Source organism: Gobius niger (genome assembly GCF_951799975.1).
Source record: "Gobius niger genome assembly, chromosome: 13".
NCBI lineage: Eukaryota > Metazoa > Chordata > Actinopteri > Gobiiformes > Gobiidae > Gobius > Gobius niger.
In genome coordinates, this window is record NC_136864.1 from 29,816,541 (window position 1) to 29,841,609 (window position 25,069).

Consider the following 25,069-nt stretch of genomic DNA (forward strand, 5'->3'; position numbering starts at 1 on the left):
GAGAGCGACCCTTTTTTTTGTTGGAAACTCAGCCAAAAAAATCCACGGAATTTGTAAATGTGGAAACCTTCTAGTCAAGTTTTTGTTGGACATTTCTTTAGTTCATTGACTGAATAACTAGTTACTTACAATTTGTTTTTAATTAGAATCAAACATGTGTTGAAATGGTTTAGTGAAATATCGCAAGTTACTTCAATATCGTGCAGCCCTAGTTTCTTTGTAACGTTTCTATGCACCCATGGACTGTGTGAGAAATTGTTACTTCAAAGGCCTTTGGAAAAACTAGTTTATCTTTGTGAAGTATGTTAACAAAATCAAGACAAAAGTTGAAACTTCGCAATTATTATATTCACGCTATTCAAATTCGAAAAATCGAAAGATATGCTTTTTTCTAGTTGATGTCTCTGGTTTCTTGGGGGTCCTTTGGCATTAATCATTATCTTATGCCCGTTTCTATCGCCCCCTTCAGTACAAACTAGGCATCGATGTCCAGTTTCACAATAATTGATTTTCCCTTGATTTATATTAAGGTTATCCAGATTTGAACTGCAGAACTATGGAGTAGATTAGGAAAAAAACACAGAAGGTTCAAGCCCGGACTAAATCAGAACTAGCAAAGATGAAAAACATTTCATCACAGAGTAAGGAACTAATACTTCTGTTTGTAATGTGTAGCCTGTTCGTTTCCAGATTTTAGTTTCAGTGGACTAAATGAAATAAACCACAGATTTTTGGCATTCTGTATTTTTTTTCAACAAACTTTTGATACAGATTCATGAGTATTTGAATTAAAGTGACCTTTTATCACAAAGCAGTCTCAGAATTGATTCCTTTTTTACATACAGTAACATTTGAAACCAGTGAACACAGTGAAGCAAATAATAGACAAAACTCCCAGCCACAAACGGCAATGTGGTTTATTCAATACATTTCCCGGAAGAGGAGAATCTAAACAAGCGCTGCAGAAGAGGCTCTACCAACACCGCAGAGAGCCACTGACCACTCTTTTGAGGACAGAGAGGGTCCAACTGTAGCGAATGAAACTAGGACATGTTGATATTTCGTCCACCTGTGGTCAGAAGTGTTTGGTGTTGCTGACGAAGCTTGACGGATGACTTCAACGGCAGAGTTCAGATAATGACTCAAGAATCTACAAATGCTTAAAAGTATGTTTATATATAAAGTTTCAGGTAAATCTGCTATTTAAAAGTGTTTATTGATCCGCAGCTGGTTCACGTCGTCACCGTTTGAAATCCTCAGATTGTATAAAAATGTCCGTCTTTAAAAATAAATGTTCAAACTCCACTATGTGAAGAGATCCAGGCAGTCCTTCAGCTCTGTCAGGGTGCTGTCGCTGTCGTCATGACAACCACGTCCGTCGATGCCGGGGCAGCCGTCCCTGGTGTCTTTCCTGTCGTCGTGGCAACCGTGCGCCTGCTCTCGTCTGCGCCTGCGTCTGTAAACCGCCTGTCCGTCCGCTCCGTCCTCGTTTGCGCTCTGGGCCGGCTGCGCACTGGGGCATTCTGGGACATGCGGTCCGGGGGCGCCTGCGGAGGTCAAAGCTCTCCGGAGGTTCTCATGAAATCTGAGGAGGAAACACAGGAGAGAACCGTCATCGGACTATAAGCAGCTACTTTTCCCCACACATTGAACCTTGAGGCTGATTTATTGTTTTTTTTTGCTCAGACTGAACATTGTGCTGTGACTCCTGTGATCAAAAACACTGCACCTGAGTCCAAAAACACTGGTTATTTCTGATGAAAGACACAATAACAGCTCTAAATCCAAACAAAGTTGTATAGACGATGGAGACTCTCACGTGGTTCCTTTGGGACGTACCTCACTCATGGTAAATGGTCTCAACTTATATAGCGCTTTTCCACCTACATTAGGCACTCAAAGCGCTTTACAGCAAGGATCCACTCACCCATTCATACTCTCATTCATACACCAATGTACGCAGACACTGGGAGCAATGTGGGTGAAGTGTCTTGCCCAAGGACACAACGACAGTGTACACTTTCAGGAGGCGGGATTCAAACCCCCGACCTTCTGATCATGAGACGACCCTCTACCATCTGCGCCACTGTCGCCTCATCTGCACAATGACTCGGACAGGTGCAAACCCCATCTGTGTGCGCTGTGTTTACTGCACACCGAGCAGCAGGATGCCCTCCCCTGACTTCAGGAGCAAAATTAATGTGTTTAATTCTGTCTGAAATTATTTAGCGAAGTGGGTTGACCTCTAACCCCCCGCCTTAACTGAGCACATTTTCTCCAGGTCGGCTTTACCTGAACCTAAAAGCTTCTCGACTGGAGCTCACTGGATTTTTCACGTTCATCTTTTTTTTTTTGACACTTTTTTCAAGAAGCTTTTAGATTTGGGTAAAGCCAAACTGGAGAATCTGTGTTCAGTTAATTCCTTGAGCAATTCACCACAGGTTAAGAGCAGCTTCGAACAACGGGAAAAATGCATACATACGTCCGTGGAAGAGCTTGGTCGCTTCTAACTTCACCCCGTTTGGAGCTATAGGAATATACTGGGAGATGCCAAATGCTAACAACATGACTGAGGGCACGCACAAAGACCAGACAGGTACGCATCAACTCGTCTAAGCTCAGGTAAGAACATATCTCAGTGTGGAAAAACGGTGGCCTGTTCCTTTAAGTTTCTGATCTAGCGTCACCAAAACAAGAGGATTTCATCATTTCGACCTCTCCACAGCATCATCAGGCCTCACACTGACCTGTCGATGCGCCTGAGGTTCTCCTCCATTTTCTGGTTGCAAATTTGACACAGGAAGTCAATGTAGTCATGGGTGACCAGCAGACGGCCCCGCTGGCTCACAGGCACCTCCAGACCGTGGGTGCTACGGACGGCCTGCAGGGACAAAAAACACCAGGACACTCACTTATCGGACTGTGGATTTTCTAGATCAGAGAAAAAACAATACATCGTGTCAAAACATCAGTGACAATGACCAAAAAAACTGATTTATGATGTGCCGGACCCAACAATAATCTCACACACAAACTTCTTATAAGGACTTGGACTTGAATATTCAGAGATTGGCTTTACAGAATGAAGACTTTCAGTTGGACTTAACCACATCTCTGTTCCCTACTACCTAAGAATATTGAATTCCAAATGTACCGAGATGATTTTCCCCGTTTTCCCCACAGTGAGGCCCGAGTTCCTGAAGCCCGAGTTGACGGCCACGGAGTGCTGCGAACACAAGAGCGGTTTAGTTCTCTAGCTTCTCCACGGACGGCAAAAGAAACTACACGGGAGTCTGAAACCATGAGCTGAGCATCTTCGAGGCGACGGCACTGCACGTGGAGCACGAACGGTTCAAACTTCAACACGGCGTCTCCGCTGGACCTGCCCGCCGCGGGGATCTGGACACACACACAAAGCGGGGGCTGTTCAGCTCAACCCGACCCGACACGGTGCTCTTCAGATGTGTGTGTCGTCAGTACCACTTCCTCTGCCGTGCACTTCTGATGGGAGACGAAGAGCCACTGACAGTTCTGTTTATGGACCTCACTGCTGTCTGGGTTCTGGGGAAACACAAAGAAGAATGAGTCGAAATAGTTGATTCTCTCGCCCTTGCTTGTGGAGCGAGGGGTGAGGAGTGAGGGGTGGAAGCCAAAAAGCATAGATCATCGTTTAGAGCGACCTGGATTTGGACTTGTGGATCGTCTGCTTTGTTTGAAGACCTGATTAGAACTTCTGAATCCAGAACCTGTTGTTCTGCGGTTCCCCTTTATCTGAAGGAGGTGCTGACAGGTTTGACCCACCTGTGATGTTTCTGTAGATCTAAGTCAAGTCAGTCAAGATCAGTAATGACCGACACTACGGTTTACGGCTTTTTATTTCTCTGTGAAGGACCCGTTTCATGTTTCAATATTGTAATAATAACAATAATGATAATAATAATAATCATAATAATAAATCAGTTTTATATAGCGCTTTTCTGGATGCTTCACACTACATTATCTGTTCACTACATACTTGGTGGTGGTAAGCTATTATTATAGCCACAGTTGCCCTGGGGTAGATTGATGAAAGCGAGGCAACCAGTCTGCGCCATCGGCCCCTCCGCCCACCACCAACCAGTCACTCCAGTCACTACATGCACCCAGGCTTCCCAAACGGTCTCCCATCCAAGTATCGACCGGGCCCTTCCTGCTTAGCTTCAGAGGTCTGACGGATCAAGCAGAGTAAGGTTGCCAGGGCCACGGTTAAACTGCGAATTGGCTATTTCTGTCTTATTTTTTTTTAATCAAAATCACTATTTTGAATGACAAAATCTCAAATCCAAGGTTCCGTGAGCTGCTTCTTCAACACGGGAGGGAGATTGAGGCGGTTTATCATCATCGCAGGAGCACACGGGCTCTGTTAACTCGTAAACGATGTATTACCGTGGCTTTTCAGATATTTTTGGCCGGGTTTGCCGGCCCAGACCTGGCAACCCTGGGGCAGAGCAGAAGCGGTGTGGCCACAACATTTACCAAATGAACAACAATGATTCTATAAGATATCACCATCCTGTCACAGATACATGTTAGTGTCAAACCCTCTCTCTCCTAACCTCTTAACTAAGTACATTTTCTCCAGTTCGGCTTCACCCAAATCTAAAAGCTTCTCGACTGGAGCTCACAGACTAATCACCAGTGTCACGCCTCATTTGAAAGCTAAGACCATCAAAACTAATCAAAACGAATCTTTCTAGTCTTTTTTTTAACTTTGTTTTCATTGCTTTTTCAATGCTTTTTGATCACTCTTTCGTCAGTTTTTTTATGCGTTTTTGTCACTTTTTTGTTGAATTTTTATCCTCACTCTCATCTCATCTAGTTGCTATTCTGTTGCTCGTTTGTCTTTTCGTTTTTCCTTTTCATCAATTTTTTTTTTTTTTACATTTTTGTCGCTCTTTTGTTGCGTCTCCATCCTCATTTTCGTCTCAACTTTATTTCTATTTCTGAGGGTCACTGATATTTAATCAAATAAAATAAAATAAAATAAAAAATAATAATAATAAAAATAATAATAATAAAAAAAAAAAAAAAAAAAATAATAATAATAATAATAATAATAATAATAATAAAAATAATAAAAATAATAAAAATAATAATAATAATAATAATAATAATAATAATAATAATAATAATAATAATAATAATAATTATAATAATAATAATAATAATAAAGTGACACATTGTGAACTCTCTGACCCCGTCGATGAGGATGGTCCGGCCGGAGCAGGAGGAGGTGGTGAAGTACTGCTGCAGCCCGTTCAGGAGACGCACCAGCGGGGCGATATCCGCGTCCACGCCGCCCTTTCTGCTCTGGTCCAGCTTCTCCGCGCTCTGGCTCTTCCACCGCGCGAACTCCCGGTCTGTGCACGGCATCTCCTCACGGGGGGTTCACGCGCGCGCGGACTGCATTCTGCGGCCAAAAAGGTCCGAATTACGGCTGTGAGGAAATGTAAACATTAGCTTCAGCTCCAGGAAGACGCGTGGGAACGTGTCTTCTTCTTCTTCTGAGTGAGTGAGTGAGTGAGCTGGCGCTGAGGCTGCATTACCGCCACCTACCGGCCAACTACCGGCACTGAGTTAGCTTTACACACAACACGGGAGGCTTACTTTTACTCTTGGCAATTTACGTCAAGAATTATTGCTGTGTTTAACCTCTTAACCCCCGCCTGAACTAAGTGCATTTTCTCAAGTTTGGCTTTACCCAAATCTACAAAACTCATCTAAACGTTGTTTTTCATTGCTTACATTGTCATTGCTTTTTGTCACCTTTTTTGTTGCGTTTTCGTCACTTATTCATCACTTTTTTTTCTCACGTTTTTGTCGCCCTTTTGTGGCATTTTCATTGTGGTTTTTGTCTCATTTTTGTTGCTATTATGACATTTTTTTTTTTTTCAAGAAGCCTTTAGATTTGAGTAAACCCAAGCTGGAGAAAATGTTTTTGTTTTTTTGTCATGTTATTTTTTTCTGTTGGCCTGAGGGTTTGGGATAATGCTTAGTTAAATGTGATTAAATGAAGTATTATTCAAGTATTAACAACAACGACACAACTGCCCCCCCTGTTGGCGAAAGTCCGTAACTACTACTGCGCAGCACATGGGGTTCACGAGATGATTTTTAAGACAATATTTGAAATATTTTTGTCGATTCTGGCCAAATATCTAAACAAACAATAGTAACCCAGATGTTAAATGTTTTGTACCTGAAATGATTCTATAGAAGTACCTTGTGCACTGGGGGTTTAGTCTGGATTCGGTTCATTTCCATCAGTAAAGGCTGTACCTGATGTTTTATTGATGTCCTTTGTGGTTCTAATTCACCTTGTTGTCACTTCTGAACTCGCAGTAGTTGTTTTTATTCAGGTTATTGTGACAGTTCAGCTCCACTGCGCTCCCTGAAAGTTGAAAAGTGAGACAAGCTTTTAAGATAATATACGATAAGCCTTTATTGAGCTCACAATGGAGAAATGTACTTGTTACATTCAGCTCTTAGAAACACTCAGAGTGTGTAATAGGCAGGAAATGTGAGGAAAAAACTATTAAATAGTTAAAAGTGGTATCTTATATACATTGACTATTAAGGACTTTGTGGGGACAAAAAGTATAAGCAGCAAATAATAAGCAGACAGATTATGTCTGCTTATTAAATGTTATAGTAGTTACAAAAAGTTGATAAAGTGACGCAGGAGTAAGTGATGTAAATACAGGGATTATTATTATTGCATGTATTCTGCAAAGGGGTTGTTGCACATGTTACTTTACAGCCTTGTTCAGTCTGACAGCAGTGGGGATGAAGGACCTGCTCCTTCTAGCACTGAGGGTGTCTCAGTCTGCCACTGAAAGAGCTGCTCAGCTCCTCTACAGTCCCCTGCAGTGGGTGGGAGGTGTTGTCCATGATGGAGGTGAGCTTGGCTGATACCCTCCTGTCCCTCACCTCCTCCACAGAGCCCAGGGGGCAGCCCAGGATGGAGCTGGCCCTTTAAACTGAATTGAATATGCTGTAGGTAAGTCAGAAATGAGTTTGGAGACAACTATTTAACATTTGAATCTTATTGTTTCATGCAAGTCTGTATCAGAGTCATGAGCGTAATAACCTGTTCCAGACATTTGCACCGCTCTACTGCTATGTGGTAACATAGCTGCTCTTCTTTATGCATGCACTTATAGTTTTATAGTTTATTCTTTATCTAAATGATGTGTTATGTGTTTTATGTTTCAGGATTGAACCGCAAACAATTCCTTGTTTGTGAACCTGCTCACTCACAATGACAATAAAAACTATTCTGATTCTGACATAAATCAATGAAAGGCTGTTTACAATAACACTGAGCTATTGACCAGCCCAACCGTGACTCTATAAATAAAGGCAAGGTGAGTTTATTTATGTGTTTCTAATGGTAAACATCGGCCGCAGAGCCGTACATGCGCGTGGACGGGGAGGTTTTGGTGACGAGTGTGAGAAAGAGGAGAGAGCAGTCCCCTAAAGCGCTGTCCCAGAATCTATTAGAGACACCGACAAACGGAGCACAGGCATCACAGCGAGACGAGAGAGAGGCTGAAGGACAAGCATGAAGAGGAGGAGGACAGCGGCAGCATGAGGGTCAGCACACAGGTCAGTCCTCACACCTCAGACTGAGACCACAGCCCACATGTCCTGTACAAACATTACGGAGAGGAACAGGAAGAAAAATCACTGTTTGTCTATGAGAATATCAGAAATGCTGTTTGGAAGGTATGCAAATGTACAATATCGAGTTCATCTCCAGCTGAATATATGGGGGGAAATTGGAGAAAAGAAGGGAATTTTTGTTGTTGTTGCCTTTTTTGTTTGTTCAGGACAATAACTTTTTGAGCGACAAAGCAAAATATACATTTCTATAGTCAATCTCTTTACCCCCACCTGACCCTTTTCTCCAGTTTGGCTTTACCCAAATCTACAAGCTTATTGACAAAAGCGTCAAAACAGTGACAAAAACGGGGACGAAAATACAACAATAACAGCTAAAAAAAAAAGAGCGACAAAAACACGACTAAAAGGTGATGCAGAAAAGACGTAAAAAGTGACACAAAAGAGTGACTAAAAAAAGTGACACAATATAAAGTGACAAAAATATGACTAAAAAGTGACAAAAACGTGATGAAAACACAAGAAAAAAAGCGAAGAAAAAACAACAAAAATGACAAAAACAAGACAAAAAAACTACGAAAACGCGACATAAACGCAGCAACAACGCAACAAAAAGTTTAGAAAAGTCTTGAGGGGCTTAGCTTTCAAATGAGGCGTTACACTGGCCTATAGGCTGTGAGCTTCAGTCGAGAAGCTTTTAGATTTGGGTAAAGCCAAACTAGAGAAAATGCTCTTAGTTAAGGCGGGGTCAAGAGGTTAACAGTACATTCCTGTATATATGTGTGACGACTAGCCAAAATGTCACTTCGTTATTGTCAGCATCGCCCGGCCCGAGACGACTTTACTGATGAATACAAACCATAACTGTGCTCCGGACTGTCCCATCTCAGCTCTGGGACAGGGAGGTTCCAGCTGGTCTGAGACATGTTTTTGCCTCAAGGCTCACATGAATCATTGAAAAGAACTACAGTTCAAGCTCTTGGCCAACATTTGGATCGGATCTCGGAAGCTAAGCGGGTTAGGGCCGGGTTTATGTATAATCCAAATATAATCCAATGTCTTTTAAGTTCTTGACACACTTAAACCCCTTAACCACCTCCTTACCCAAGCACATTTTCTCCAGGTCAGCTTTACCCAAAACTAAAAGCTTCTGGACTGGAGCTTACAGACTATAGGCCAGAGTAAGAGCCTCATTTGAAAGCTAAGACCTACAAAACGGATCTAAGATTTGTCCTTACATTGTCACCACCTTTTTCATTACTTTTGTTGCTTTTTCATCACTTTTTCATCACCTGTTTCTCTATGGTTTGGCACCTGTTTTGTTGCGTTTTTGTTGCTTTTTTTGGCTGTATTTTTATCCTCATTTAAGTCATGTATTTGTTGTTCTCTTGAAATATTTGACTGTATTTCCGTGGACCAGCTGTGGCTTATAGACCAGTGAAGCCTTCATGCTGTATGTAAAAAAAGTTTTCTTTATCAATTTTGTTGGTGTGGCTGATATTCAGGTGCGCGGTTTTTGTGTTAGCAATGGATAATACTCCTAGAACGCAAGATAGAATGTAGTTGCACTAAACGCCTGCAGGGGGCGCATCGTTTTGAGTGCAGAAGAGTGACAAACTGACCGGCCAATGAAGGTCTGTTTTTGATGAGGATGTCACATTATAACATGGTTCAAAGCTGTGAGAGAGAGAGAGGGGGAGAGAGAGAGAGAGAGAGAGAGGGGGAGAGAGAGAGAGAGAGAGAAAGAGAGAGAGAGAGAGAGAGGGAGGGAGGGAGGGAGAGAGAGAGAGAGAGGGAGAGAGAGGGGGGAGAGAGAGAGAGGGAAAGAGAGAGAGAGTGAGATAGAGAGAGAGAGAGAGAGGGAGAGAGCGAGTGAGAGAGAGAGAGAGAGAGAGAGGGAGGGAGGGAGGGAGAGAGAGAGAGAGAGGGAGAGAGAGGGGGGAGAGAGAGAGAGGGAAAGAGAGAGCGAGTGAGATAGAGAGAGAGAGAGAGAGGGAGAGAGCGAGTGAGAGAGAGAGAGAGAGGGAGAGAGCGAGTGAGAGAGAGAGAGAGAGAGAGGGAGGGAGGGAGGGAGAGAGAGAGAGAGAGGGAGAGAGAGGGGGGAGAGAGAGAGAGAGGGAAAGAGAGAGCGAGTGAGATAGAGAGAGAGAGAGAGAGGGAGAGAGCGAGTGAGAGAGAGAGAGAGAGAGAGGGAGAGAGCGAGTGAGAGAGAGAGAGAGAGAGAGAGAGAGGGGGAGAGAGAGAGAGAGAGAGAGAGAGAGAGAGAGAGAGAGAGGGAGGGAGGGAGGGAGGGAGAGAGAGAGAGAGAGAGAGAGAGAGAGAGAGAGGGAGGGAGGGAGGGAGGGAGAGAGAGAGAGAGGGAGAGAGAGGGGGGAGAGAGAGAGAGGGAAAGAGAGAGAGAGTGAGATAGAGAGAGAGAGAGAGAGGGAGAGAGCGAGTGAGAGAGAGAGAGAGAGAGAGAGAGGGAGGGAGGGAGGGAGAGAGAGAGAGAGAGGGAGAGAGAGGGGGGAGAGAGAGCGAGTGAGATAGAGAGAGAGAGAGAGGGAGAGAGCGAGTGAGAGAGAGAGAGAGAGAGAGAGGGAGAGAGCGAGTGAGAGAGAGAGAGAGAGAGAGAGGGAGGGAGGGAGGGAGAGAGAGAGAGAGAGGGAGAGAGAGGGGGGAGAGAGAGAGAGAGGGAAAGAGAGAGCGAGTGAGATAGAGAGAGAGAGAGAGAGGGAGAGAGCGAGTGAGAGAGAGAGAGAGAGAGAGCGAGAGAGAGAGAGAGAGAGAGACGTGTGTTTGCCACAGATTCAGAGTTAGAAATTCAGCAGGCTTTTCCTCCAGAGCTGGAAGTAGGTTTTTGGAGCACACGGTGACGTCACCCCCATCGATCTGCTTCGGTTTTCAATCCAAAGACGGTCTATTGAGAGGACGGCTCGCTCATATGTGGAGCTGATGTGTGTGCAGCTTCTTCACCCATGTGCTGTGTTCTTTCCCCGCTGTTCTGGGTCAAATTGTTGTCTTTATCATATAGTTTAAATGTAATCTTCTTATGCATGCTCTTATAATCTTATAGTTTTATAGTTCATTATTCATCTTAAGTTATGTATTATATGTTTTATGTGTCATGTTGCACGATTGAACTGAAAAAAAAGAAGAAAAATCCTAATTGTGAACCTATCCATGACAATGGTCAATACCGGCTCATATGGCGCTGTCCATGGTGCTGGTTCAGAAGGGCTCTCTGTTCAGCACCACGGACAGCGCTCACCACGGCACACACGCATCACCGAGTAGCTAATGAGCGCAGAAAAAAGACTGCATTTCATTTAGCATTTTTCTTGATATTTTTGTGGAATCCTTTAGCAAATAAACCTGCAATTAACCTGCATATTAATTAATATTTATGTCACTTTTTTAAATTGCATTATGGTCATTTTTTTGTTGCGTTTACATCCTCGTTTTCCTAGCCGGCTCCTGCTCACTCCTCCCCGTTTACCACAATGACCACGTTCGAGGGGGAAATCATGGCTGATTTACAGACTCCTCCTCCCCAGCTCTGACGAAGCATGTTCCTAAAAAGGGCATGAGGGCGGGATCTTCACTGTAGACTCTGCCCTTGCGTGACGTGTAGCTCGCACTGCTCCAATGCTAACAGTCCGGCCCTCATTAAGCACGAGATTTCGGAAAAAATTCTTACGAAAACCAGCCTGGTCCCTTAATTGTAACTAACCCAGCGTCATCACAGGAGGAATATCTAGGTGTAGAAAGTTTAAGAAAATTAAAGACCAGGATCTAAAGTTGTTTTTAACATGTCTAAAGTCCAATGCATTCTAATGGGGGACTACCGGCTATATGGAGGAACAACAGCAATGGCGGAGCAATGGCGGCCTCTAGTGTTGTCGTCGCAAAGCAGAGCAGCCATTTTTGTATTTTTGATTCTTCAAAATTGCTGCCCTTTATTCGTGCCGTTTTCTCAAAGAGATTCATAAGGTCTTTGTCCCGGGAAATGGTTTAACGTGAAGTAATTTATTATCTTCCATAGGCTATATGTTGCGTGAATGTATATTGAATTGAAAACACAGCTTTATTGCTTCAGCCTACTTCATTTTGGGCATCCATAGTTTTATCATTTGAAAGAAAAATGAATGTAAATTGCTCAAACTAAACTAAACTACTACAAAGCAGTAAGCAAAGCAAAAGGCGGCCATTTTGAATAATCTGTTTCACCTTTTCCTGTTATTAACATTATTCCAAATAAACAGAGGGAGTGACGCGTCTGTAACTGTGCAGCATCTTCGTGTTCACCTCGCCGACAGAACACCTGCGGATTATGTCAAGCCAACCGAACAGATGTGCGTCTACCGGAAGTAGACGTCTCCCCGAATAAAAAGCCCGCCCCAATCACCGCCTTCACTCAAATATGCAGCAAGTAGAAACACACACTCGCAGATATAACTTCAATGACACAAAAAGTCGCCAGTTTTCCGAAGCGTCCGCGTCTCTCCGGCGCTTTTATTGTGAAAGGGTGCGCCGGAAGTGAGTGCGGTGTCCGCGCAGGGCTTTGCGCAGTCACCTGCTGCAGCACAGACCGAGCTCCACACAGACACACACGGGCAGGCAAGCGAGAGGGGGACACCCAACAACACCCGAACCGACCCCCTCCTTGACAACACCCGGCCGGCCCCTTCCCCTTACACACCCGGCTCCTGTCACCGCCGAGGAGAGCCTTGAGGCGGGCAGCGTGGGTGACAGCCTGGCGGCGCTCCCCCCCCAGAAGCCGCAGTTGTTGTGTGTGTGTTTTTTTTTAGGGGGGCGCAAAATCCTCTCTCTCAGTCGACGACAGCTGAAGCGATGAACTGAACACATTTGAAAAGGGGAAAAGAAGAAAAAAAAGCAAACGACGATGCACGCGCGGAAGTGAACCTATTTCAGGTGAAAAAGGGACTACGGGATTTCGCCAAAATTACGACGGCAATCAAGTACAACTCGCTGTCTCCCGGAGAGGGGAGAGACCAGCGGCCCCCAGCCATGAAGCGCGGGAGGGAGACCAAGGACAGCGTCTCTCTGCTGCCCTGCTTCTACTTCGTGGAGGTGATGCACGCGCCCGCACACACGCATTCGCCTAACACTTGGGACATTCTTGGTTTTTTTCTTTTCATTTTTGGTCCTTTGCGTGCATGCCTGCGTCGTCAACAGCTGCTCCACACACACGGGCTGAGCGCGCGCGCGGAGACATGGCTACAACTGTCAGTGCTTTAGAATGAGATTGTTGTGTAAATGAGGAACACATCAGTGAGAGAGGGGGGGCAGCTGAGGTCTGCACAGGTAGCGCTTTGCAGAGTGAGTCCACAGACTGTAGGGCCCACACAGCCTACAGATGCAATGCCTACGTCCTACTCCATGTCCAGTCTCTAAGACGCCTCTGATGTCTGTCAGATCGGGCTCTCCAGTGCAGTTAGAAGATCCTTTTCTGTGCGGATTAAACGACATTCTAATTACAATAGAGCTGTGGTAATGAGGTTATTAGGTTATGATTCAGTTATTAATGCCTGGCTGAAAATCAAGTTCAACATGAGAGAAAGATGAGGCTGTGGCCCTTCCGATGGTTTAGAAACAAGAGACTAAATATGTGTATGTGTGTCATAATATGTCCTGACGACTTTATATTGTCCACTGATGTGTCCAAAGATGGGCAAAATACAACTGAGTCTTATTAGGGCTGGGGCAAAATATCGCTTTGTTACATGTTGTGCTAATGCACTTTTCAGTCTTAACACTTCAGTAAATGTTAAATGGCATTTGGTTTCCTTTTAAACATTTTAAGGTCAACATATTACTGATCATAATTACTTAGGCTCATTCATACTTCCTAAGATGTCTTAGGAAATAAGTTCTTCCTGAATTAAGTCATTTTTGCTTTGTAACCATGGAAACATCTTGTAACTGAAGATAAGATAAGCCTTTATTGATCTCACAATGGAGACATTTACTTGTTACATTCAGCTCTTGGAAACACAGGGTGAGTAAATAGGCAGGAAATGGGAGAAAAATAATAAAACAATGTAATAGTAAAACAGTGGTATCTTATGTACAATGACTACCAAGGACTTTGTGGGGACAAAAGTAAAAACAGTAAATAATAAATAAACAGACATAACAAAAATGTTATAGTCAGTATTAGGAGTGCAGGTTTACATCATAGTGCAAGTGTTTGATAAAGTGACGCAGGTAAGTGATGTAAATACAGGAATTATTGCATGTATTCTCCAAATAATCATGGTTACAAAGCAAAAATGACTTCATTTTGTTCTTGCAGCTGTCTTGCGTCTTAGGAAGAATGAATGAGCCTTAACTGTATCGTGATCTGTATCAGATCATGACAAAGTGCATCGTCCCGGCTCTAATTCTGATGCATTATAAGTGGACATATCATGGATATTGGGCTGAACAATGAGAACGTTTTTTGCACATCTCAGCATTGGTATTTTACGTTTACGCCTCTGTAAGAACTAAACAGGAAAATACGGGCGCTAGAGCTGTCGTAGACCTTGACTGGGGCTCCTCCTACTGGCAACTGTAGGAACTTATTAAAGAACCCAAACCTCCAGTTTTGATTCGTGGTGAGCAGTTTTCTGATACACACACTGAGCAGAGCGGCTCAGAGCCAATATTATCTGTGATTATGAGCTTTCAAAATGTGGAGGGCAGTTTAGGGTTTTAACTATGATGTTTCCAGGAAGTGCAGAACCAAGAAGAAGAACCTGCTTTGCCTGAGGATTAAGTCCAAAGTGCATGAATGTAGTGAGATAGGTTTGTCTTTAACGAGGGACGCCTTTAGGAAATGGTTTAAAGCCATTAAAAGGATTTGTCCATTTGATGAACCATTTCCCCATTGTACATAAATATATAAATGTATTTGATTCAAAAACATTTAAAACTCAAGACTAAAACGAGCTAGATTTAAGACCTTGTGATTTTGTGCCACGTTGTGAGTGCTGTGTTACGTAATAATACCATAACAGTAATAATATATTGAGCAGCTCTTCTTCTTCACCAGCTCAAAGTGCACATTCTGTCACTAAAGTTCCGTCCAAAAGCCAAATGTTTAGTTTGAAACGGATTGGGGGGGGGGCGGGACATGTTGCATTGTCCGGGCTGCTATTATCTCTGAAGTCCGTCCTCTCAGCTGCTCCTCAGGGTCTGCAGTCTGAGTCCAGCCGCGGACATGCAACACCAAACCAGCTCCACTGACCTACATTCAGCCTGGATTCACTGTCGCTCGCTGTGAACCGCAGGCAGAGAGAAGGAGTCCAGAACAAGGCTTCACAGTGGAAAGTTCATGCCCTTTGTAACTTCTTTAATCGGTTAATATTCATCCTGATTAAATGTGCTCTGCAGCATTAGGCCTAATGAATGATTCTCCGGGTTTTAAAACCTACATGAACTCTTAGGGGCGTGACAACATATCCATTTAGCGATAAATCTCGATATTTTGAGACACATTAAGACACATGATTTTAATGAATAAATAAATGTGAAATATTTATATATTATTATTTTACTGAACGAAATGAAAATATATTTAAATGCAATTCAACTTATAATGTGAACATTGGTGGGTAACTATTAACTAAATATTTCTTTAAGCCATTATCATGACATTATCGTGCATCCCTAATTATAGACCACCAAAAAGTTGCGTGAGCAAATGTTACTGACATGTAACGATGACAGTGGGATTCAGCTGCTGAGTTTAAAAGTGCTCCTCTATTATTGGAAGCAACAGATCACTTCCTTTTAAAATTCAGATTCAGTTCACACAGTGCACATTGTAAACAGCGCTGGCCATCTGGAGAAAACTTGTATTTGAAATAAAAATAAAAAAAAGAATCACACGCATTTCAGAACATGTACTTTATGAAACCTTTCAGGAGTCAGTAGCATGTTCAATGTATTTTTCCTATAGCAGTTAGCATTAGCCATACGGCACGGCTAACTGTCAGTGATCAAGATGTTCTTCACTGTTGTCCACCCATCCTCCACCATAGACACAGACGGCATTGCGTCATAGAAGGGGGCGTGGCTTCACCGAGGGGGAAAGTAGAATCTTCTGGGAAACACAGTTTTCACACTTTTTAGACATTTTCTGGTGAAATATTAACTTATTTATCACATCCAAATAAAGTCAAGTCCATATGGGTGTTTATTCACAGCAGATTGTTCAGTGGAAGCGAATAAATGGCATTCCGTTATTTATGTATTTATGGGCTGTTGAATCACCCCATGTCTTTATTTAGTAGAAACTATATTCATCATCCAGCATTTGTTAAAGTAGTTTTTGATTAATTACAGAAAGTTTCGATTTTTCTCCAAATTGTTTTCCCCCTTAACTGTTTTCAAACATGACCATATATGGGCGATTCCAGAGATGCCGTCTGTATCTATAGGGCTGCAGGATTTTGACAGAAAACCTAATTGCGTTTTTGCAGACAGATCTTGCGATTGCCGTTTGATTTGTGTTTTTTATCTTTATGTTTATGTAAAAGGATGAGTGAAGGAAGTCATGTTCCTATTAGATTGTCAAACAACTTATTCATGCTCCAATTGTCCCACATTAGGCATTTGGCTTGATGTGGACAGTGCCCTCTTCTGGAGGAGCTTCCCCGATATTCGGAATACCTCTGGGGGACAGCCACGTGACTAACATAAGTCCAGGATGGAGTCCCATAGCGTCCATCTAAACACTTTATGGAAACTCAGTGCTTTTGTCTTTTGCAGCTGAACCTGAGATCAGAGGCTCCACAATTCTGATCGATGAACATCTATCACTCAGTCCCTCGCTACAGAACCGTTCGATGACAAATAACTGACAACCCATAGGAGCCCGAGTGTCCGCTTTTGTACCGAGAGGCGCAGAAACTGTGGTGCTTCCATGAAAAACAAGCTAATGCCTGATTCGTGACAGGAGCCGGAGTTGTTGTGGAACAGTGTAATGGCTGTAACCTTTGAGTGAATCGCCTGATTGTCTCATTATGCTCAGAAGACGCTTGAAATGTTAGGCAAATTGAGTAGTTGAAGTCTTCAGGGCACATTTGTCGTGTGCTGTTAAGGGCAAGAAAGCTGTGTTGAGTATTGAGTATGCTGTCAAAAAGTGATGCTTTACAGTAGTTTGCTTTTCTGCTGACATTGTAATGGTTGGTCGTCTTGGAGCATATTCAAAGGCTCTCTGTGGTGCTTTACACAACGTCAGGACCTCTTAGCCTTGGTATTATTGTAGTGTAACGTAAAAGGGTCCAGAGAATACAGAGATCGGCACAAATGCTAATCAATGCGGAGATACAGGGTGTAGTATCAGAGCAAGTTTGGTGAAGGTGTCGCGAAATCTCCTTGTGGCGTTTACCAGAGTGTATGCTGGCTTTTTGAAGGCGGAAGAGAGACACGGACTAAATACTGTGTGCAGGAGAAATGAGCAAAACTAAACACTCCAGCACATACAGTATGTCTTTGAGGAGGATTATAACAGAGACTGAACTGATCCAGCTTTTTTGCTTCCAATATCAATACTGAGGGTTTGATTATCTAACGATATCTGGCATTAACCGATACCGAGAGACTTTCTATAAAGTGTCTTGTTGTGAGTGAAAAAGTGAATGGTCCTCTTTTCTCCAGTGTGAGATCAATAAAGTCTTTTTTCTTTTCTGAGAAACAAGATTGATCTGTTGATAAACTGTCATGGGAAAACTCAGCATCGCGTGGCGGTCGGGGACAGTGCCCCTGGATTGGCAGACCGGGGTGGTGGTCCCTCTCTTTAAGAAGGGGGATCGGAGGGTGTGTTCCAATTACAGAGGGATCACACTCCTCAGCCTCCCCGGTAAGGTCTACTCCAGGGTGCTGGAGACGAGGATCCGGCCGATGGTTGAACCTCGGATCCTGGAGGAACAATGCGGTTTTCGTCCTGGTCGTGGCACACTGGACCAGCTCTATACCCTCCGTCGGGTGCTTGAGGGTCCGTGGGAGTTCGCCCAACCAGTCCACATGTGTTTTGTGGATCTGGAGAAAGCGTTCGACCGTGTCCCTCGTGGTGCCCTTTGGGGGGTGCTCCGGGAGTATGGGGTCCGGGGCCCTCTGCTAAGGGCTGTCCGTTCCCTGTATGACCGCAGCAGTAAGTCAGACCTGTTCCCGGTGCGTGTTGGTCTCCTCAGGGCTGTCCTTTGTCACCGGTTCTGTTCATTACCTTTATGGACAGAATTTCTAGGCGCAGCCAGGGGCCGAAGGTTGTCCGGTTTGGGGGCCTCAGGATCTCATCTCTGCTGTTTGCAGATGATGTTGTTCTGATGGCTTCAACAAATCAGGACCTTCAGCTGCTCTGATGGGAAAACTCAACACAAGGATCACAGGACTTTTCTATACGAAATATCCTTAGGTATTAGGTCAATATTATTTTATTACTTTCGATGACCCAACCATAGTCTATTTCCCAGCCTTTAGCATGGTAGCATGTTAGCACAGAGGTTAGCGCTCTCGCTTCACAGCTAGAAGGTCCAGGTTTCGATTCCCACTTGGACGGGTCCTTTCTGTGTGGAGTTTGCATGTTCTCCCCGTGTGTGCATATATTTCCACTGGGTACTCCGGTTTCCCCTACCACTAAAAACATGTACAATAGGCCAGGATGAATGATGTGAGTGAATGTATGGTGGTGTCAGAGGGACCGTTGGCGCAGACGTGTGCAGTCGCGACAGCGCTTCTGTCAGTCTCCCCCAGGGGAAACTGAAACTACAAACGTAGCTTTACCACCACCGAGTGTGGAGTGAATGTACAATTGTCTCATGTAAAGCGCTTTGTGACTCTGTCTGTGAAAGGCACGATATAAATAAAGATCTTCTTCTTCTACTGCTAGCTGCGGGATTTGCACGGCGTTCGAAAGCAGTAGAATGTAAAAGTGATTCAGTGATTGAATCCTCCAGGTGGAGAGCTTTAAAATCAGGTACAACAGGTCCAATATGAAAGCTGCCGGCCTTCATGGGGCCGTAAGCATGATTAGACTTTGGGGCCCTTACGACATATAAACAAATCCAGGTCAACTATTCATGATTTTGCTTGAAGGCGAAGGGCGTTGTGCTTTAGTTTATTTTTTATTTGTTTGTTTTTGTTTGACTTGTTTTAACTTCTTGGAGGAAAGGATTTTTTGAAATAGTGTAAACAAAGCACATATTTGCTCACACAGCTCAAAAATGAATGTCGGTAACATGACCTTTACTATATGGTTGGCTTAAATAAACAGAGATGTAATTATTCGGTTTATACAGTTGAATGCTGTACAGTATCCGTCATTTTACATGTTATTGCTATAAAAATGTAGATGCTCTTGAGGGCCCCTTGGAGGCCCCTTTGTGACCTTGGGACCCTAAGCAGTTGCTTATCTGCTTATAGACTGCCTGTTGGAATCGACACCTGATATTCCTCTAATCCCATAACAGTATCAGATTGGTGCATCCCTAATTATCACATAGTTAAAAGCTTAAAAAAAGTGGACTGCAACAAGGGCTGGGCAATTTTGGAAAATAAATAATCACCCATGTTGATCCATCTCGATTTTCGATTCGATTTTTTAGTTTAAAAGCAGTGCAGTTCTATTTTTATTTGCACTGCACAACTTGTCAACTTAGCATCTTGCATTTGCTTAGGGACTTTTAGGTTTCAAAAGTCTCCATACTGCACAGTATCGGGTCGATATCAGTAGCACTTAGCATAAAATACTTAGCATAATGAAAGGGATATAAACACTTTATTTGAGTATTTGAGTTTTGATTTGAATATGTTATCCATCCGTTGTTCAGAAACAACATTGGGGTAATAACTGGGTGGTTGCAGTCTGCCATGTTTCCTCTCGCTGCCAGGCACACAGTATTTGGGAGAAGTCACTGCTAGCTTGTAGCATCGGTTGCTGTAAGTTTGCACATATTGCATCATGTTCAGTTTAGTGTTCCGGGCGGTTACACTCTGCCTCAAGAAACTGTTTAGATTCCTTATTTACACCACATCTTTTCAGTATCATTTAGAAATCACTCAAATATTGTCAACATTTCTACTTTCTATGGGGAAACAATGTATCTTATGTACCAGGTCACATGTATGTGCATTTCAGATCAAGGGTGAGGCAGGGCTTGGTTAATCCAAAATGAGTTTCGGCCATGTCCAGAACAAAGACTATTGTAACTGGTGAAGCTGTAAACACTTGTCATACTTTCACTGTGTATATTAAATAAATGGGGGGAAAGGACACAACCTTGTCTCACCCCTTTGCCTATACCGCACCACTCTGTTTTTCCAAATCCTGTTCTGACTGTGGCTTCCTGTCCATTGTAAAGATTCTTCACAAGAGCAGTTAGATGTTCTGGTACACCCAAGCATCTCATGCATTTCCACAACGTAACGTAATCTACACCGTCAAAGGTTTGCTGTAGTCAATGAAACAGAAGTACTGGGCTCTTGTGTTCTCTCAACTTCTTCATGAGCTATCTGATGTTAGCAGGTCACACTGATTTAACATTTCACATCAAACCACTGTTGGAAAAGTAGATTTTGCCCATGATAGAAGCTAGCCGTTAGCACAATTTAAAGGAATAGGCCCCGTTTTTCCATACTGAGATACGTTCATACCTGAGTTTAGACGAGTTGATGTGTGGCCTGGTCTTTGTGTGTGCGCTCAGTCACGCAAACAGACGAAAGACGTTGTTAGCATTTAGCCTCTCCTAGCATGTTCCTATAGCTCCAAACTGGGGTGAAGTTAGAAGCCCAGTTACACAAAATTAAACATGTTGATTTTCTAAGCGGATAGAAAAGGGGAACTATATTGTAAGGCGTAGTAATACAGGAGCACTTCGACATCTGCGCATTAAAGTCGAAGTGCTCCTAAGGTGTTTTTACGACAAATGGACATGTTTAATTTTGTGTAACTAGACTTGGACCGTGTAACTTTTCATGTAACTGTATTTAAATAGGGAAAAGGTGGAAGAGCTTGGTCGCTTCTAACTTCGCCCCAGTTTGGAGCTATACCTATGCTAGGAGAGGCTAAATGCTAACAACGTCTTTCGTCTATTTGCATGACTGAGTACACACACAAAGACCAGACAGGTACTCATCAACTCGTCTAAGCTCAGGTAAGAATATATGTAGTATGTAGTATGCAGTATGTAAGAATGGTAGCCTGTTCCTTGAAGTTGCTGTGAGCATAACATTAGCACTTAGCTTAGCTTCATAGTTCGTGTTTTAGCTGCTTCTTTCCTCTGGTTTGCCTTTTTGCCTGGAATAATTCCATAAACCCCTCCAGAAGTCAGTATTTGTCCACAGTGTTTTCAGTGCGGCTCACAGAACTTTCTTTGCGGTTCGGTTGTTTCTTCAGTAACGTGTGGACGCACCGCTAGCAACTACAGCGGTCCATTTCTAATGGAAAAAGTCGACGAGTGAAACCGTACGAAAACATGTACACCAGCCAAACAGTGCTGGGTTGAAATAATACGTTACTATATAATAATAATAATAATATAATAGTACAACCTTGTTTTTTCTGTGTTTTTAAGAATGTAAACTTTATAAGATTAGGGCTGGGTACCTTGGAAAAACGTTTAGGTAAAAAATAATAAATGTACAGATCTTCCACACATTTTTGTTCTGTTTTGTGGTTCTAGATGACAAACATTTTAGTATATGTATCAGGAAAAGTATTGTTCAGGTATCAGTATCGAAAACCAAGTATCGTTAAAGTACTGATACCAATACCCAGCCCTTGATGCGTTGTTAGCTATAAAAATTAGCTTCATAGTGTCACAGCATTTGATTCGAGCGAGAAAGGAGATGAGTTTTCCCAGCGTTTGACTTTGTCCATGAGTGTCCATGAGTGTGGGCGCTCTGGTGGGGGCTACATTTAGCTGTTGTTGCTACAGGCGTAAATGTCGGTCAGTGCAGTAGAGGTTGTGAGGAAGGACTGCGACATGTCCCAAATCAGAGCATCACAGAAAGGCGGGGCTAAACACCTCTGCAGGGTGAAGACTGCTGCTTCTACTTTGAGGATTCGACTTCAGTAACGCCCTGGACAGTTAAGGGCCTTGTTCTTGACCTTTTTCTCTTGGCGTAGAGTCAAATGTTTTTGCCCAATAGAGATATTTGTTGGTACCAATGAGACTTCTCCGTGTCTGCATCATATTGTGATTACAAATCAAACCTGCAAGATTTGTTTGGATTGTCTGTGTGCACGCCTATGTCAGTGTGCAACAGAAACAAAGGTACTTAGACGTCATCTGTACTCTGTTGTTTTTGCGTCTCATCCATGAAGTCTAGCTTGTACTTTGTAGAAAAGCTTTAGATGATGAACTATATGTTTGTGTTTATACACACACAGGCCTGCAACTAATGATTATTTTGGTAATAGATTAATCTGCCAATTATTTTCTCGATGAATCGCTTGGCTGTGAAAGGTGTATGATGATGCGTACCTGTCTGGTCTTTGTGCCTGTGGAAGAGCTTGGTCACTTCTAACTTCACTCCGTTTGGAGCTATAAGAATATACTGGGAGAGGCCAAATGCTAACAACATCTTTGGTTTTTTTGCGTGACTGAGCGCACACACAAAGACCAGACAGTTATGTATCAACTCGTCTAAGCTCAGGTGACAACATATCTCAGTATGGAAAAACAGTGGTCTGTCCCTTTAAGACTTGTTGGAGTCAAATTAAAGTGAACTGAATGGACTTTTTCCGGAATTGAAGAAGTTTTAACTGGTTTAAAACTACAGGATTTGGCAACAATAAGAGTGGAGTTTATTCTGCTTTCTGATTAGATAATTATCCTGAGGCACTGACGGATCATTTATGAAATTTATAACGTACAAAACACTCTGCACACCCATAGTTTGAAAATAAAGTAGTCATCTTCAAGTCATTTGTTTTGTATTTGAGTCTTTGTAAACCAGAAAACGATTAAGCGATGACTAAAATAGTTGACAACTATTTCAGTAATCGATTAGTTGTCGATTAATCGATTATTTGTCCAGCCCTATACACACAGAAAGAAAATGACGTTCATAACAGAATCCATTAGTGCACAACAGATTACCAATAGAAAAAGTATAATGTGACTTTGTACATGTTATTTTGCCAAGAAAGTCTTCAGATTTGACTCAAGTCGAGAGTCAAGAAAGCTTTTGTGAAGCTCCTTGGAAAGAAAAGCTACAGGTTTGGGCTCCCCCGGCGTAATATTAGTATCTTTGACAGTCAGCTGCTTTGAGTTGGCCTCGTCAATGATTGAAATGAAGAACACAACAGATTTTAATTCTTTCCATATTGTGCACAATCACCCAATCACAGCATGCAGGCTGACACTCCACTGAGAGTAAACAATATGTTTAAAGTTCACTGACAAATTGGCTGTGAAAGACAAAAATAGTTTAGCATAAAGTGTAGCTTTCGCCCGAGCTTTGTGCGCGATTGCAAATGTCATTATTGCATGAGAATGTGATGAACCCGGAGCACTCTGGATTCGCAAATTACCCGCCTACCCTGAGGAAAACTCAGAGTGATTGGTCACTTGTCGAAATTTTTTTATCCATGTGCAAAACTCAGGCCTTTCCCACACATAGCAGACCGTGACATTCATCTTCCTCTTCATGACGACTTCATCTCAAAGTTCTCCAGCAGAGGTGTGTCCCCGGTCTGACCCAAAACCGCTGTTGCTGTCTTTGAATGTGGGACAGGTATTTGGTGTAAAATAGTCGACTGTAAAGTGCTCTTTCGCTACGTGTGGACAGGGCCTCAGAGCTCCATGTTGCCTGGCCCTGTGAGCGTGAAGAGCACCGGCTTTTGTACGTTTTATAAAATTAAACTTCACTTGTTTTGACTCTGCTTCTGCCGCGGTGATCCTCGGCCTCTCCTCTTCTCGTGAAAAACTGCAGAATATTTGACTCCCCTTTGGCGACTCCTCTCTGGAATCGTTCTCCCTGATTGACACACCATCTGGACATTACTTACCATACCACATAGAGGTGACATTCTGTGCTGTCATTTCCCACTGGCATCCCTAGTTTTCCCATTGCCACGTTTGCCATGGCCAGGCTAAACGCCGCTGAATCGGAACTGTTTTCCTTCTAACTTCCTTTTCGAGTCATGTAGATGAATTATGAATGCCTGACTAACTAGAGAGCTTGTGTTTCTGCTGATTCCCGCTCCCTTTCCTCGTCGCGTGGACATAAACAGGGCCAGATCGGGTTGGCGTGAGCAGCACCCTTTGGAGGGGGGGGGAAAAAAATCTGTGGAGAACTGCACGGATTTGTTCCAAACGGAGTGAATTTCTGACGGATTTTGGCTGATTTGCGCCGGGCTTTTTTTCTCGACGGCGCGGCTCCTACGTTTTCGATCGGGCCGACTCTCGCACATTCTGCCCACCAGCGGCTGCTATGGCAACCCCTCTGAATGGAAGTATTTTTATATGTGTGGTGGGGAGAGGATAGAGAGAGAGGGAGGCGCAGTGCTGCCCATACTACTCGTCTTGTCTCCGCAGTGTCCACACACGTCTGGCCCGAATCAAGAGGAGCAGAGCCGGGGGGGAAATGTTGGGCTTTCTGTTGTGACTCAGCATCAATGGTTTGGCTGTGAGCATCTGCAAAGAACCGGAACCTAGGCCTGTTATCTAAGGTTTGATATATTAGACCTTATAATGCCATAGAGACAAACTCGAAAGCTTAAAAATGACAGTTGTTGATCTGCTGTGTTGGGGGTGACGGATTACAAAAGTAAAGTCTCCAACAAATTAGGGTAATATATTAGTCATTACATTTTAAGTACATTAACATTTAAAAGGTTTGTATTGATGTATGAATGAAAAAATGCCACCAAATATAATGCAGCACCATTCTTTGCCCGCACAGCGACTCCTCCTCGGGAGTTTAGAGCCGCCCTCCTCGTCCCGCTGTGCACACGGCCCAGTTGAAGCTGTTCTGAGCTGGGTCGGTGGTGAATCGCTCGAGGCTTTCGATGAATTTAATCTGCGTTTTGCCTAATAATATTTCAGCGGTGAGAGAATTAATCATATTTATTTTGCCATGGACAGAGGTAGAGGAAGGAATTAAAAGTTCTTCATGGGACTAAAACTATGACTAAAATGTCCAGATATTTTTATTGACTAAAATAAAACTAAATGAAAATGAAAAGAAGAGACTAAAATCATCCAAACTTCACTGACAGTTTGAAAGAGCCTCATCTCATTTAGAGGAACAGCTCTGAGCTTTGTTCATGTGGGATAAGAAACATGAAGCAGAGGACCTGAAATAAATATGATTATTGTAAATATTATAAATGCAAAGTCGACTAGATTCGTCTTAGTTTTAGTCGACTAAAACTAGACTAAAATCAAAGAGAATTTTCTTTTTTTTTTTA

General features: G+C 43.1%; 2 protein-coding genes across 5 annotated transcripts in view; one reads left to right on the forward strand and one right to left on the reverse strand.

Moving 5' to 3' along the window:
* Window positions 1-1,216: 1,216 nt before the first annotated feature.
* On the reverse strand, window positions 1,217-5,508 carry tyw3 (tRNA-yW synthesizing protein 3 homolog). Its single transcript, XM_079570177.1, has 6 exons — window positions 5,236-5,508; window positions 3,481-3,561; window positions 3,301-3,399; window positions 3,155-3,226; window positions 2,748-2,881; window positions 1,217-1,585 (listed from the first exon to the last, which is right to left on the reverse strand). Exons 1-6 carry the CDS (start codon window positions 5,410-5,412, stop codon window positions 1,306-1,308), a joined length of 843 nt encoding a protein of 280 aa, XP_079426303.1. The 5' UTR covers window positions 5,413-5,508; the 3' UTR covers window positions 1,217-1,305.
* A 6,895-nt stretch (window positions 5,509-12,403) lies between these two features.
* LOC306973219 (phospholipid phosphatase-related protein type 4-like) overlaps window positions 12,404-25,069 on the forward strand; it is a 51,705-nt gene continuing 39,039 nt past the window's right edge. For 2 of the 4 annotated variants that reach the window (XM_079570091.1, XM_079570092.1), the window contains exon 1: window positions 12,406-12,735. In XM_079570091.1, the coding sequence (XP_079426217.1) occupies window positions 12,673-12,735 (63 nt within the window). In that variant the 5' untranslated portion in view covers window positions 12,406-12,672. Of the gene's footprint in view, window positions 12,736-25,069 lie in introns of all 4 variants that reach the window. The other 2 variants (XM_079570089.1, XM_079570090.1) reach the window with 2 other exon arrangements.

Excerpts from the sequence above, each read along its gene's own strand:
- tyw3 (XM_079570177.1), bottom strand. The coding sequence starts at position 5,412 with ATGCCGTGCACAGACCGGGAGTTCGCGCGGTGGAAGAGCCAGAGCGCG. Across the intron at positions 3,227-3,300 it reads TCGAAGATGCTCAGCTCATG|CACTCCGTGGCCGTCAACTC; the intron begins GTTTCAGACTCC and ends TTGTGTTCGCAG. Across the intron at positions 1,586-2,747 it reads AACCTCAGGCGCATCGACAG|ATTTCATGAGAACCTCCGGA; the intron begins GTCAGTGTGAGG and ends TTTCCTCCTCAG.